The 16503-nt window shown below is 38.5% G+C and overlaps 1 protein-coding gene across 4 annotated transcripts in view; it reads left to right on the top strand.

Annotated features, from left to right (window-relative positions):
• LOC148643942 (uncharacterized) overlaps positions 1-16503 on the top strand; it is a 157480-nt gene that overhangs the window by 449 nt on the left and 140528 nt on the right. For 2 of the 4 annotated variants that reach the window (XM_088615534.1, XM_088615531.1), the window contains exon 2: positions 7190-7260. In XM_088615534.1, the coding sequence (XP_088471660.1) occupies positions 7190-7260 (71 nt within the window). Of the gene's footprint in view, positions 1-27; positions 915-1591; positions 1779-7189; positions 7261-16503 lie in introns of those variants that run through there. The other 2 variants (XM_088615532.1, XM_088615533.1) reach the window with 2 other exon arrangements.

Below are 16503 nucleotides of genomic sequence, written 5' to 3'. Positions count from 1 at the left end.
GTGGTTTGGCGGAAATGAAGTGTCACCTATTTATAAAGATCTTAAAAAAAACAACAACAAAATGTACCTTGGACGTGATGTGTACATTGTTATAACTTCATGTGAATGAAGAGATCTCGTGATTATGTGAATCACGTTTTTGAATGAATGAATCTGGTAACGCTTGGATTTTAAGAGTTTCAGTACGTGGCTTCCGATACACACAGTAAGCTCTATAGAAGCTCTTCCAGACGCTGTGTAGAAATTGTTTTAACTTAGATCAGATTCTTAAAACTCGTAGCCGCTCTCGTATTGCTTTAACAACTAATCACTGCATAGCGCTGCCGACATAGTGACATTAAAAAGCAGAGTACATAGCAATATAACCTTGTTCGTAACCTGGATCTATTTAAAAAAACAAATTCCCTCAGAGACAGTTGAGGGCGACAGAGAGAAGTGGTTTTCATGGCCAGATCTCCCTCTTCGTCTTGGCTTGCCTGAGAAGCATTTCAGTGCTGAATATTGACCTTCATCTGTCTTTATCTACGGAGTACATGGGGCTCGTCATAAAGGTTTATTCATACATTGTAGGGCATTTCGCCTTTGGATGCCTGGACTTCTTTCTCCGAGTTGTAAAACATGTCCTAGCGGAAAGCTAAGAACTACAGATGGAGCTCAATAAAATTAGACTACTAGTGCATCTCCAAGAGGCAAAACACAAACCGGCCGCGCAAAAGGAAAGAATCGCTTGTTAAGGCATTCTTGCAGTTTTGTCGACGTTGTCAAAAAGTTTCAGGGACTCGCTGGAATGGAAATAAAGTGCATATATATCATAAATTTGGACTGCTGTAAAAAATACCAAGAAAGAATGAAGTAACCGTGATGGAGCCGGATAATGCCCCGGACTCCAAACTCAAACCAGCTGGAGTCGGGGGGTGAGTAGAAACTACGTGCATCGCTGAAAGCAGATTTCATTCCAAGGTTTAGTAGAAGGGAAACCTCTATCCTTGCATTTGCAGGGAAACCATTGGGTGAATTAAGTGACCACTTTTGAACAAACCTAAGCACACTTTTTACTTTTTGATTACTTCTGTAATTTTCTCAAAATGTAACGGCTAATTTACTGACATTGGGTAAATCTACCTCGGCGAACGAAGAAAATCAGTCGGATTTATGGGTATCACAGAACATGTACTACGTGTTTTCCTTTAACACTACGTTAAAGGTTTCTTTGTCGCTGGTATAACAGAAGTATTGACAGTGGTTTGTTCAGTCTAAGGAGCTAACTTAAAATCTTCATAACGGGGGGTCTCTGATTTTTAAACGTGACAGAATCTAAAACATCACATAATGTATAAATTATATTAATTCAGTGGAAAAGTCTTCAAAGGATACATTTTTGAAAGTACACAAAAGTCCCCTAAAACTATGTATAACCGAGTGGCATTTTCATTGGAAAAGCAATAAAACAAGAGTCATGGTATTAACTAAAAATACCATATACTGTATAACGTTACACTTGAAGAATAAATTGCAAACCGTAATTATGACTGCCTAGTTCAGTAATTTAGAGACATTCCCACAAACTGCTCTGCCACAGCGCCCTGTCAAAATTCTCCAAAGTTAGCGGAGAAAGTCAGCGACTTCGCTGCAACTTTTATTTTTTTACCAACTGGATAGATTTCACCACTAGTTAAAATTAGTTTCGACACTGCAGGGGTGAAAAAAGTTTCTGCAACTACAGTATATTAGTTTTGATCTACGGCGCATTGGATGTGTTCTTTCCAGTTAAAACAGAGGTATGTTACAGGAAACTTTTTGCCCTGAATGGGTTTCTGTGTGTACATCATGACACGTAAGGAGCACGCTATCCCAAATTGTCAAGTGATGGAGGGCTTCTGAAATGATTTTATGGTCTGTTGCCATCCCTGAGCTACTTGGGGTGCAGGTACCGTTTAAATCGGGAATGTCTGTTGAATAAATCAGTCAGAAGCGTTCACAGTTAATGATGACATGGACGTAACATGCCTTATTCACTACAAAGCATAGTGGAAATGGTTCTTGAAGTACTTTAGAGGTTTCCATGATCATTTACATAACACAACACTATAGTTATCTTAACCCTTTCCATCTGTTAAGATACCGTTAACACCCCGGACTTAACGTTTTGTTTGTTCTTACAGTAGCTACTTGTGCTGCGCTAAGCAAGTACTACTAAAAAGTAACATGTATTAAATGTTTTCAGCTAATTCTTAGCTCATTCTAGTTGTGTATATATATTGTATTTTTTTCCTGTGTCTATTGGCAATAAAATGTTACTGTTTGGGAACAGAAAAGTTAAACATTTGACTGTGGGGAACTGATTGTACAGTATATTCCTGCTTAATACTTCGTAACCCAAGAGCTGTGCCAGTTTAGTCAGACCGCCAGATGTCGCACTACCTGCCTCTTCGTTTGGCAGAGATGCCCAAAAGCAGTGATGTTAATAATTATTTTTAATAGTCTGATTTAACAGTTCTTTGATAAGGGAAGTAGAAAAGAACAGAATACCCGTATGGTATTTTACTACATAGCCAGACTTTGGACAGATTTATTAGTGTCCTTTATCTCTCTGTGGTTCCTTTTGGATCTTCCAATCGTAATTTTCTAAAAGATTTAATATCCTTTTAAAACAGAGGAAAAGCACACAGTTCTGGTTTCATTAAATCAATCAATTAATCAATCAGTTTACTTTAATGTCCTTATCAGCAGAGCCATAGAGTGAGATATACATTTGTGTTGCAGTTGGAACTATCAAACATGAAAACATACTTTGGGCTCTCTGAATTTTAACTTTAAGGAGCATAACGAAGAGCATTTTGCTTATCTTCAAACACATGCTCAATATTTAAAGGCTGGGAGGACTAGGGGGTGGAGGGTTGTGTGTGTCGGTGGGTGTGGGGGGGATCATACTATCAGATTTTTAATTACCTCCCTGAAAACTGGGTGTTCCCCAGGGGAAAAGGTTGAAAGGAGAACTTTGGCTGCTGTTTTTTTTTTACTTTCAATGCTCCAGTGTCTGAAATCAGCAGGAATTTTCCACTAGGTGATTTGAATGGTGAGCTACAGGTATCACTTAATCTGGGGTAGGGATATGCATCTGAGGGGCCCTGGAATTTCTAAAACCCAAGCTGAAGAGTAAAATAAAGGCAGCAATTTGAATTAGGTGAAATAAATTGTAGGTCAGCCTGCCCTCCTGCTGTTTTGCACTCTAATATTCTGCTACCTGTATATGACTGACCCCCCAAACCTACACTCTTTTTGCTCAGTACACTTGTTTATACTGTACAGAAAGCTTTTGCTTAGAGCAAATTAAGAGACATTAGCTAGATTTAAGATGAGATTGAACTGGTTTTGCCTAGTAAAACATCTAGGGAGAAGAGCAGATAGTAGCTTGAAAGTATCTCCCCATAACACCAAAGCAATCAAGCATGTGAACTACATCCTGACCTTGGGCTGCTACCAAACAGCTGGACTGCAAATTTAAGCTTTCCTTACCAAGATGGGCTCAGCTGTTGCGAATGTGATGCGTGGATGCTGCTCATAATGTTTTGAGGGGCATCGGGATCTGCCTGAACCGTGCCTAATTTTCTGTTGTATATGATGCCATATGCCAGATATTCACGGTGCCAGTAGTGGAAGTTACAGTAAGTCAGCAGTCAGTCCTTGTATCAGAAGTCTGCATAGGTTATCATGTGCAAAACTGGATGGCCACCTAGTTGCAGCTCAACTAAAAAGAGGTACTGAGCGCGTCTTGAAAATAAGCCTTTGATTTTTATGCTGGGTCTTTCCAGGATCCTGATTCTAACATGAAGGGCTTTCAGACTTGCAGTGAGCCACAGCCGTGTACTGTGGATGCTGTTTTTCTTCGCCTTTACCACACAGACAGCAGCTGACGTGAATGTAAAGTATAAGCTCAGGGATTGGGTCATGGAGACTAGAAACTGCTGAGTGGCAATTCCCTGGATGTGGCGATACCACGATCAGCTGCAGAGGGCTGTGGTTGTCCTGGTGGTTTTCCGTTGTTTTGGCATGTTTGAGATGGCTGGGCTTCTCCTTTCCTACGCTGGTCTCCAGGGGACAGTTGACCACAGAATGGGGTTTGGGGGTTGGAGAGAAGATGTAAGGGGTTGAAGATGGAAGGATAGCAGTAAATAGTCTTGTGTTTAGGCTTCATAACTGCATGCAGCTGTGAGAAACTTGTGTCTGAACTTGAACAATTAGTGACTGTGTAACGCTGAACCCACCCCTGACCTTTGATTGATTTTAAGCCAAACCAACCTTGGGTATTGCAATGTGGGGAGACAAAACTCCAGGTAAAAGTGCATTTTTTGTGGAGGACATTATAATCTGCTTCACTCTAACAAAGAGATGCACATTAAAATTCCAGCAATGGGTGCTTTTCGTCATTGCACTATCCACTGTAGAAATTTGGCCAAAAGAAGCATTAAGGATGATTAGGACAAGAAGTTTGTGCTTCAAGATTTGTATCTAATAAGAGGTTCTGGAGGAAAGAATATGCTTCAAAAGGACTTGGTTTAGATTTTAACAACATGACATCAGTAAGTATTGAGCAAGATGGGAGGTTCAATATGGAAGTGTATTAGCACTGCATTGAAAAATGGCTAGTACAATATAACTTGATTATTTTACAATACCTATTTTGTGAACAGAAGTTCACTTTGATTTAGAATAGATTGAAATTACACGGCAGTGCAAAGTGATTTGGACAATCGCATAACAGTTTGGTTTCATACAAATGCAATAATTCTTGCAAAATAATTGTTTCTGCTAATAGTGCATTAATTAATTTTATGTAGTGCAAATACTACAAGCTGCACAAAAATATGGGAAAGATTCTGAATAACTGCTCAGAATATTCATGTATGCTATTTTACAAGGCTTCCTTTGAATTTGTTCAAAGCAACACCTTTTTCCTTTATAAAACAATAGGGTGCCATTGCTCCAAAGTGCTGTTATAGCGCTGGCTCAGTTTATCTCAGGAACAAAAAGTATTGTGGCAGATTTTGAAAATTACTCCTGCATCTCCCAAACAAGTATTTGTTTCCTTACGCCTTTTCTATTTAAAAAAAATGTTTTTTTGGCATTAGAAAAAATAGAATTCCTACTACACAAAAACTTCACAACAAAGCATAATTTAAAGGGAGCCGAAGAACGCTTTCGATTTGATCCAAAGCAGCTTTAAAAATGTATGACTCACCGTGCAATTAAAGCGTTGGATTGCAGCAGAGCTGATAAACTTTTGCGGACTGTTCTTACACAGCTCCAAACAGCTGTTCCTTCTGCGGGGGAGGTTATATCCAGTACTTCAGTGGAAGTAGTGCTATTACTTTTAGTTTACTGTATTGCTTGTTTTTCTTCCTTTCTCTTCATCTTCACTCATTGCTTTTTAATGATTATTGGAAAGGAAGACTAAATGATAAACAGATCTTCCTTGCCACAACTATGTAACATGATAATTCTGAACATTTGAGAGCGTACCAATTGGTATTCTAGACCCCAAATTTTAATTTTTGTTCTTTAAAAATGTGTTTTTTAATGTGTCTGTATTAGACTACAGTATTCTTGATTTGGAACCTGTTTAATAATGGCTAATAAGAGTTTGACCACAGGGCTATAGCTACAGTACCTTATGCATTTGTTATTTGGAACACCCTTGTACTTTCGACACTGGACTGCAGGACTTCCATTAATTATACAGCTACACTTTTGTGAAGGCTAGTTCCCTTACTAAGAATGACAGGTCTAAATCTACCACAAAATAAAAAAAACTGCCTAATTTTCAATTATAGACACTTTACCTAAAAATCTCCTGTCTGTTTTATAACTAAGTTATTCAAAGAAAGAACACAAGGAATTCTGGAGTACCGGCAAGCGCATTACTTTTATTTTTAAAACAATGTCCATTGCTCCCTAGAAGTAGGGTTTAGGGTTGTTTTTATTGTGGTTTTTTTTACTTCTTGGCACTGTGGCCTGGGTTATGTCTTCATGGGCAGGCTGTGGAGTGCTGTGACCATGCCCTCTAGGAATAAACCATTGTTTTGATTCTTTAGTTTAGAAATAGTAACACAAATATTCTTGCAGGAATTGAATTTAATCAGGAAGATGAACACTTCAGTATAGTGGCTGCAAATGACATTTCATATATACATAAAACTATTAATGTTGAAGTATCTATTAGAAAAATTATACATGGAATTTGGGACCTTAAACGTGAAGTGTTAATATGAGGCTAAAGATAGTTCATTATTTTCTTTTTCTATTTCAGTCAAAGTTAGAAATTTACCATAGTTAAAATCTGTGAAGTCTTTAAAATATCGCTTCTGGTATGTTTCTTCTGATTGCAAAATGAAAACTCAGCGTCTTTCACAGACAACTCCGATCTGACAGTGTCTTGTAGGTTAAGTGAATTCTATGTGGCATTTCAAATAAGGACATTTTTTTGCCATTTAACAAGATTGCAGTGTCTCTAAATAAAGAGCTCTATGCATCCTTGAGAAAGGTATGCTTTGATGAAGCTTCATCATATGTGGTAATGTATGAACTAACACAAATGACACATTGTTCAAAACAGTTAATCTGAAAGGTTTTGTGTGTTTATCCTGGTGTCAATGAAGGTTACATGAATAAATGGGTGCTATCTTTACCTTGAGTTTTTTTTAGGTATAATTTAATCTGTTGACTTTGCTGCGTGTGTACCAGCTGTTTTAAAGATGCACATCTGTACCATTACTTACCTTTTACATGAACTCAGAAGGCAGACACAGCATGTTCCTTGTCAAAATGTTTTGGCTAAGTAAACAGAAGTCCCCCTCACAGTTATTGTAAGCAGGAATTCTGTGTGGAAAACACTCCCAAGACCACCATTTTCAGAGAACCATAACAGGGCCGTCAGCCCCACCATATTACTTTAGGATATTTATAACAGGTGTGCAGCTTATGTTTTAACAAGTTCAAAACATTAATAACTTTAGTGTAATTACTGTATCAATTATTCTAATAGAAATGTAATTCCTGCTATCACGTCAGCCAGGAAATTTGATTACTGTTACTTATGTAATTGCCTAAGGGATTGCAATCATTTGATTTGTTCTTGGCACTTTTTTTAATAGAAACTTTCTCACCATATGTTTTTTTCTGACTTTCACAGGAGAGCCCTAATTCTCTGTACCGTTTTGTATTGTACTTGTTACCTTGGACTTGCACAAGTACATTCTGAAGGTAAGAACTTTATTAATTTATTGTGTTTTAAAACTAGTTTACTGCCAGCCTCACTAAAATGAGTGTGTGTGTATGTGCACGTGAGACAGAAGGGGAGGTGCTGTACCTTTCATTTCTGTTTCCGTCTTGTTTTCTTCTGGAGGGAAGACTCAGTTTCCCAAATCTTTTTTTTTTGTACAACTACATGGAAAAAGAACTCCAGCAACTTCACCCAAAGAGTAAACAATGGTCATGACAATATCCAATCTGCTTTCACTCCTTTCTTATGGAGACTGCTCAACCTAAAAGAATAACCATAACTAGATGTCAACCATAAACAAATGGCTACACGTGAACCTGTGGTGTGGTCCCTGATTTCATATTAGATGGTCCTAGTATCAAGCCCATTAGGAATTATTGTACCTCTGCCTTGATGGCTTCAGACATCCAGCTGTATTATTATTATTGTAATAATTGCTTGCACTTACAGTATATAGTGCTTTTCTGGACACTTTACTCAAAGCGCTTTTAAAGGTAATGGGGACTCCCCTCCACCACCACAAATCTGTAGCCCCACCTGGATGTCACAGCAGCCATAGTGCGCCAGAACGCTTGCCACACATCAGCTCTCAGTGGGGAGGAGAACAGAGTGATGAAGCCAATTCATAGATGGGGATTATTAGGAGGCCATGACTGATAAGGGCCAATGAGAAATTTGGCCAGGATGCCGGGGTTATACCCCTTGTCTTTTCAGGAAACGACCTGCGATTTTTAATGACCACAGAGAGTCGGGACTTCGGCTTTCTGTCTCATCCAAAGGACGGCGTCTTTTTCCAGTATAGTGTCCCCGTCACTAAACTGGGGCATTAGGGCCTACACAGACTGCAGGGTGATTGCCTCCTGCTGGCCCCACTAACACCTCTTCCAGCAGAAACCTTAGTTTTTCCCAGGAGGTCTCCCATCCAGGTATGAACCAGGCTCACACCTGCTGAGCTTCAGTGGGCTTCCAGATGTGAGTTGCACGGTGACATAGCAGCATATGTCAATACCAGCACTGTTTGAGTGGTTAACCTCCGGTGGGCTAATATCTCCTCCATTTGGTGTTTTATACTCTCATTCTACATTATGCTTCAGAATCACAGACAAGCAATGGCTCTTCTGATCTTGAAGGCGTCTGAAAGCTAAAATAAAATAACTTGCTCTACTAAAAATAACTTTTTTTCCTGTAGCAATCAAAGTATCCCACATCTTTTCAAGTGCACTCCTCTGTTCAGATGGAAGGGATTCCTGGCACACACCAACATAACTGTGATGTAAAAGCTGTGTAGAGGATGAGAATCTGATTTGTGTCCTTATGATATTCTTATTCAAATTATTATTTTCCAACTAGTAAGTACAGTTGCTGTCATTGCGTCTTTAGGCAATAATGATACCATATCTGCTTAGATGTAGATGAAATTAATTTGAGTAGCTTGGGCTGCAGAGGATTTTGATTTAAAGTTAACAGTCTGGAACATTGAAAAGATGCTGATGTTACTCTGGCTTGGAGGTTTTTCTCAGCTAAACATGAATCAGAAACTTCTGGATGGTAGGAGGTTTGGAAATGTAATACAAAATGTGGTCTTGAGTTGGGTTTGGCCTGACATTGACTTTGCAGAAACTACAGTTTGGAATTTGGCAAAGTTGGTCAAATTCCCTTTGTTTTTAAGCCATTAGAATTTATCCCAGGGATTACCCAGTGTCTGATGCTATCTTGGTTTGTCTTCACAGTAATTATTTGTAAAACACTGGCTCTGTTTCGGTAGTCCCCCTGTTGTTGTCTTGGTGAATTTTATGTAACCACCTGCCAATAAGAGGCAGTTTTTTTATTAATGCACAAAGTTTAAAGTTGCTCCAAATCAACCTCAACTGAACTATTTTCACTAGCAGCATTTCTTAAAATGTTCCCATTCAGACAGAAGTGCTGGATGAGTCACTAGGCAACTAATTTTTGGCTGGAACAATAACATTTACAACAGAATTTCTACAGAAACGCAGAAATAAAACCCATAGTTGTTACAGTGAAACTTTTTTTTTCTCCTTATAAAACAAATACGAATTGTAATGATACTCAGAGTGATGGAGAAAGCTCTCTCTCAGCAGTGCTTTTCTTGTTTGTTTGTTTTTTTGCCCAAACCCAAGTGCACTATCATTCATAGCTCCCCCAATAAAATCTAGCAGGCATGCCAAAAACAGGAATCCCGGTGAAGGAAATTAAGCTAAGTTAAGGAAAACGCCCATACAGTACATGATGCATGATGATTTAATATTAGTGTTGTGGAATAATGGGATTATGACTTCAGCTTTCCATTAGTTGCTTTAGCCGAAACTGAATTACCAGCAATTATTGTAAATCATTCTAGTTCACAATAGTAATGATCTTGTGAAGATGGCTTAGGCCGAGCTTCCCAAAAACTGTGGAGCTTAGTGTTATGGGTGTACTGGCAAGACGACTGTCATCTTCGCATTTTCTTTGGAAGTATTTAAATAGTCACTCCCCCAGGGAGTTTCTTTCATGGCTAGTAGACTGATAACTTCCTATTGTTTTCGTAAATATGAGGTGAACTGTGCCGTTATTACATTTGTATGACAACTGTTTTAGTTGATGACCTTTTCACTTATTACGTGTAGACTCTGGAACCCGTGAAAGGGACTAGTAATAATGATTTGATTGGGGAAGGGGTCTTTGTGTTATACTTTTGACTTGTTGAAATTGCTTACCTGATTTTGGCAGGTCTGCATGATACTGAAGGTTCTTCTCCGCTAGTTTCTTCATGCGTATTGACAGTGAGCCTGGCAATGCTGGGAGGGTCACTGTTTTTACAGTCAGATTGATTTTTTTTATGTATTCAGTTGGTCTTTTTCATTTATCTTGCCATATGCCTGTGTCATCAAGATTTAAAAGTTTTGGAAATCACATTAAATAGTTCTACCTCTTGACTTAAAGAGAGCTATAACCACTTTAAGACAGGTCTGCACTTTGTGCTCAATGATTAAACAGAATATCAGCTTTCAATGTACATAACTGTGTTAAATTTCTGGCACCTCTATTTATGTTCTCAATTTGTTTGGTATGAATAACCCCATGATGCGTGGTCGCACTAGCCAACACAAAGTCCAGTCCAGACATAACTGAGCATTAAATTGTCAACAATGATTTGACTGTTACGGTCAACTTTGTATTGTTTTTAGTGAAGAGTGTTTATTTTTCTAGTTCCACTCAAAAGTATTTTACCAGTTAAGTGAAATCAAAGAGGACCAGTGAATCAGCAAATTCCGATGTGTGTCTTAAAGGGCTGTTGGCAGATTACGGTGCATGGCATTGAAATTTGCCCTCCCTGGTGATCGGAGCCTTTTCCCCTTTCAGGGGATCAGAACCGTGGCTAATGTTGGAACAGGGAACTAAACTCCTGTTGAAAGATGCCTCCATTTCATGTGCTCTTGAGACATCCACATCATCCAGACATTTTCAACGTTGCGCAACACTATTTGTCGGATACTCCTTTTCCAATTAATTACCAGCTGTCTAGAGTATGATTACCCCTGGAATGCTTTGTTTTTCATTTTGTTGGGTGCTACAAGGAAGTATTATTTTTTTCTGTTTTGGCATGCATTGGACTATTAATGGGAAGCTTGCTCTTGTACACTGTTAATGGCTATCACATTACCTCCAAGTGACTTAGTCAGTTGGTAAAACTGTGGACTGAACCACAGAAAAACAAAACATCACAAAATGGCAAGAAAATAATTATAGTTACCAGTAAAATGTAATCCGTTTTGCCCTACTCTATGCTCCATTTGACACTTAACGTGGGTCTTCAAAAATAATCTATATATGAAGCAGCTTTTAGCTAAAACATTCTAGAACACTGAATCCACGTTCAGCAAACAGCATAAGAGTAGTAAAATAGTAAAAAAAAACATGTAAATAAAGTATGTGTACAGTATGAGCTTATCGAACAGGAGTAAATGTTGGGCTTTTTTGGGGTACAGTGTTTCTGTCTTGTGTTTCTAAGTTTCTAAGTTATTGCTTTACTTAACTAACACATCATATTTCCTTTCAATTAATTATTTTTTGTTCTGTGCTGTAATGGACTGAGAAGTTGAGGAAAGAGCAAGACTAAAAATGTTAAAAACTTAAAGTGATTAAGGAGCACCTCACATTTTTCCAGGCAGGTGACCATGTCTGAGGATGTAGGCTACTGTACCTTGCGGATTAGTGTCTGATCCTCCTGGAGAAGATGAAGTCTGCAAAGTGAGCCGTTGTCTCTTATTTGACTAGAAAAGTACCCGTCATGGGTCAACAAGTAGCTCCATAAGGGGAAGTTGTATTGTCCTCACTCAAAACAAGCCTCTAGAGTCTATTTATGGGGTCTGCAGCCCAGTTCTTGAATGGTGTCTTCTTCTACAGAGCAGGCTGAGAGAATTCCTCAAGGAGTTTAATGAAAGTTTGGCGGCTTTGGATCCAGACACCTTCAATATGTCAGTTTCTTAAAATGAGGTTAGTAGAAAATTAGAGCACTTGAGCTCCAACCATTTGGAACACTTTTGTTCTCAAGCCATTTCTTTACATTTTCCAGAGATTAGTTTGTGACTGAGCAGCTGCAAGCATATCTTAGGCATTGTTGTGCCAAGTCTACAAAGTAGAAGAGAAACACACTAGTAATTGCCAATGTATACTTACGTTTTTTTTTCTCTGCCATGATGTATTGAGACAATCCTGTTGGAGACTTCATAGCAGCCCAAAGCCTGTTTTATTTATTTTTTTGTTCTAGCTATAAAAACCCAAGAGCAGGCTCTGTAATCCCTTCGACAAAGGGTCGAACAGATGAAGAACATGTATGGTTCAATTACTGATGAAAAGAATGAAGGCATTCAGTGAACAATGGAAATACAAACTGCTGATTCCAATTCTGTAGTGTCTGGTAACACTCAAAGAGTTTTGTTACATAAGATTACCAAAAGCCACTTACACAGAATGCAATAGGTGCTGTGTTTTCAGATACTGCCTTAGGTTAATGACAATACAGGTCGGTTTAAGATAAATATACAAAGCTTTTGGAACATATGACACACAAAAGTCACAAGTATGGGTTCTTAACTCCCTTTATTGTTCCGAGTTAGACATTCCAAAGCATTGTGAGTCTAAATGGAAAAGTCTGTGTGCCATTTTACCATTTGTATTAGCAAACTACTTAAAACAGGCTTTTTTCAGTTTCATTTTTCATTCTAAAATGGGGTTGTGTGATCCGAGCTTCTTGCTTTTTAAGACCGACCATCGTCATTGTTTCTACGTTGTGTTATGAACTTGTTTAACATCCGATAAAGCTGGGAAATCAAGATGGGCGAGCAATATTGCCTTCATACTTATTGAAGCAAAAAAAGTTTCTGAATTTTGTCATCTGCAGACAAACATTTGATCTTTCCCTGTTTGTCTAATCTTTCCCACTGATTTTGTAGATTGTGTCCTGTGTAAGTGATCCCTTATGGTCAGAAAGTCTGTGTTGAAATGTGTCCATAATGTCTGGGAAGAAAGCCCATGTTGGTTCAGTGTTCAGTAGATCTGAGCTATGCAGCAGTGATGTTTCATTGAACTGATCACAGTGGGCTTCCCTCAACAAATAAAGCTTCTTTCTTAGTTCCACCTGATACATATAGTACATCACATAGCCTGCTCTCTTACTCCTTCATTCCACATGTACACCCAGTGGCTTTTGGTTTTTAATTTAATTTTGAAATTATTTTTGCCTTGAAATATTCAAGCATTCATTAAAAATGGCTGTATTCATCAAGACCAAATTTCCTTTTCGAGATAATGATTAGAAAACTTAATTTCTCCTTACAGCCATTCAGCAAAGTATTTTATTCAGTATTCTTTTTTCCATCTGGTTATCTACCCACATTGTTTGCAGTTTTCTGCCAGATAGCACATTGCTTACTGTCCATGCTTGGCTTATGTGAGACAACTTCCCCAAAGCTTTTAAAAGGAAATGTGATGACACTATCTGTAAAATGGTATTTAAGATGTCTGTACTTTTTCTGAACTTATTTACCATTTTGAGCTGAACATACAATTACTTTGCATGACTTCTACAAGTGCATATGTTGTTCTTTGACATTTGAACCAGGCAGATACAAACAGCTCTGTTTTATCCCACTGAATATAACCTCTTGAATTTTGAGATGCACAACACCATTCCCGAATCTTTAAACATTCCTTTAAGGAAGAAATTGCCTATGAAAGTACTAATAGAATGTCACTGGTCATTGTAACTACTCTTAAAATTGTAATGGGCCTCCTTATTACTGAATATATTAACTTCAGTGGTGATATATTTATGCAAGACTAGAGTAAGAGGAATCGAAGCGGTGCTTGACACCTTTTATGGTATAATGATCACAACATACACTGTAGAGATTCCTTCTTATGCCTTTGAAGGAGAGCTCAGTGTTGGCTTTAAAATAATTTTGTACTCCCAACCTCACACAACTACCTAAGCTTGAACAAAAAGTCAAAGTCAATAAAAATATAAATAACATTACTTTTTGTATCTAGTGTCAGAATATTTTAAAGCTCAAAATCACAATGTTAATGTGTTTTTGCTCTTATTTTATTAATACAGCCTTAATTGTATATGGCCAATAAAGTGATCTTATCTTTGAACAGCCTTTGCACATTTCTTTAAAATCAGTACAAAAGGTTGGATTGGTAGTATATTAATTTTGAATTGTGTGATCAGATTGTTTTCTATTTTTATATATGTAATGGTGATTAATTTCGGGTGTTCTGTAAAAGGAACTTTGTTTAAATTGTTCTAGGCTAGCCAGCAAAAATTGTCTACCATCCAATTGTAACTATGGTAAGAATTCTTTTGCCATGAATGGGCTCATTTTTACCCGTCCCAATGGATTAGTGTTTTAAAGAGGCCAACATTAATGTCAATTTCCATTACGAACTTGGGCTCAAAGATACTACCAAATTTTTTAATTTAGACTGGCCTGGTGTTAATCACTGTAGTTACATGTCATTGCTAGGAGACCACTTGTACTGCTGTGCCCCTTTCACAATAGAAAAAAAAATAATTTTCCATGGTTTCTGATTTATGAACAGCATGGAAAAACAACAGTTGAGCCAAAAGTGGGGACTGGCTGGAAAATGCCTGGTAGAAGTTAGCACAGAACACTACCTCAATGGGATCTTTTCAGATTAAAGAGTAATTCTCAGTTTCCACAATACTGTATGTTTTAGCAATAGTCCCAAAAAGGGCTCAGTTTAGCCTTTTCACCTCTACACCTTGGACGAATTGCTTGTTAGAAAAGGATTTAGAAGAACGGTTTTGGATCAAAAGCTTTTTCTTCCAAGTGGTGTCTGCTGAGCTCGGAGCCATTTCAGCTACCGTGTCAACTGATGACAGCTTTTAATATTCGTAGGAGCTGTGATATCAGCCCAGTGCTATTATCTGGGGGAGGGAGGGGGTGACATTGGACATCGATGCACATTAGCAACCCAGTGGAAACCTTTGTCTCATTGAAGGCAACATTTTTCCACATGCTTTTTGTTAAATCCTGTTCAAATCCAGAGCCGTGGTTACCATTTTGAACATTAGAACAGTGAGGCCTGAGCTATTTTGAACCTGATGGATTAAATTATTCATTGGGGAGCATAATTTAATCCCCTGGTTATGGTTCTTGTTTCAATAAACAGTGTAAGTGAGGAGGTTGTTTTTCAGTGAAATTGAGGTTTTAATTATATTGGCTCTGATTTGGTATGAACCCTTTTGCGAGCCTATTGGCTATAGTGGTACTCGTAAAGAGCTTTGCTCGTTTGTTACAAGAGCAGTGTGGCATGATATTTTACCCAAGGGAAGATGTCGACAAATTTTCCCTTACTCCTAAAAGTAGTAAGCTCTTTTCCCAAGTCTTCCAGTTAGCTTTTAACGATGTGTGCCCTGAACATTAAAAAAAACTTTCCATTCAAAAATAAGGAATAGCCTCATCCAGTAATAACATTGTAGGACGCTATGCAAATCAGTTTGGATCGCTACCGTCATTCCATTGCAAACCATATTATAGAGGTTCCCTAGGTGGAGATGTCTTTTGAGGTCATTTCACACTAAGTGGGGCTGAAAATTGAAATGAGCTGGGGAAAGATAAATCAATTTCGATGGCACAAGATAGAATTTCAAGAGAAGTTTGTATGACATTAATATCTTGTTGTGAAAAGAATCCGATTTGAAATCCCTCTAGTTGGAGGCTGTGCTTTGCTACTGTTTGTCCTGCGGAAACCAGCTCTCCAGTCATTTATAAGCATATATTCCACACATTCTTCCAAACTAAAGGCTGCCCACTCTGTCCAGTTCTAGATGGATTAATCTGAATGCTTGTGCTCTCTGGAAGCACTTAGTAGAAGCCAGGCAAGGAAATAAAGTCTATAAAAGTACTGTAATCAATACAACTTACAGCTAGCTGGATGGAATTCAGCAGGACAAACTTGATTCAAGATCCTTCAGTTTAGATAAGGGACTTACTGTACCTTGCATGCACAAAACTGTGCGTGAGGCCCCAATTTAGGCTTTTATCTTGATCTTTTCTACTAGACATTGTGTATGACCATAACGAGCCTCAAGTGCATAGACCCCATTTCTTCTGCGACATGCCTTCAGACTCGTAATAGTGTGTTTTAAAATGAAGACTGCTACAACAGTCCATGCAGTTAATTAATATAGTCAGGCACAGGAATGTGCATGTTTAATTTCACTTGTGCATATGACGAACTGATACTTCTTATATCCTTGGCTGGGGTGGTGCGTTGGCTCTATGACTAAGGATCTGCGCCTGTGGCTGGAAGGTTGCCGGTTCGAATCCTGCGACCGGCAGAGGAATCCTACTCCCTTGGGCTCCTGATCAAGGCCTTTAACCCCAGCTGCTCCAGGGGTGCAGTATAAATGGCTGACCCTGTGCTCTGACCCCAAGCTTCTCTCCCTGTCTGTGTGTCTCATGGAGAGCAAGTTGGGGTATGCGAAAAGACAAATTCATAATACAAGAAATTGTATATGGCCAATAAAGTGATCTTTCCACCTTTCAAGTGGAATTTGCATGTAATCCCCTGCCTTTGCATTTCATTTTGCTAGGAGATCCAGTTTCCTCCCACCTTGATGTTGATTAGCTTGACTGGTGTCTTTAAATGGTCGCTGTGTGTCCCCCAGTCTGTGATGGACTGGCATC

Source organism: Lepisosteus platostomus, chromosome 21, assembly GCF_059453375.1.
Source record: "Lepisosteus platostomus isolate fLepPlt1 chromosome 21, fLepPlt1.hap1, whole genome shotgun sequence".
Taxonomy (NCBI): domain Eukaryota; kingdom Metazoa; phylum Chordata; class Actinopteri; order Semionotiformes; family Lepisosteidae; genus Lepisosteus; species Lepisosteus platostomus.
The sequence above is the reverse complement of the archived record's forward strand: the minus strand, read 5'-3'. Positions and strand labels throughout refer to the sequence as shown.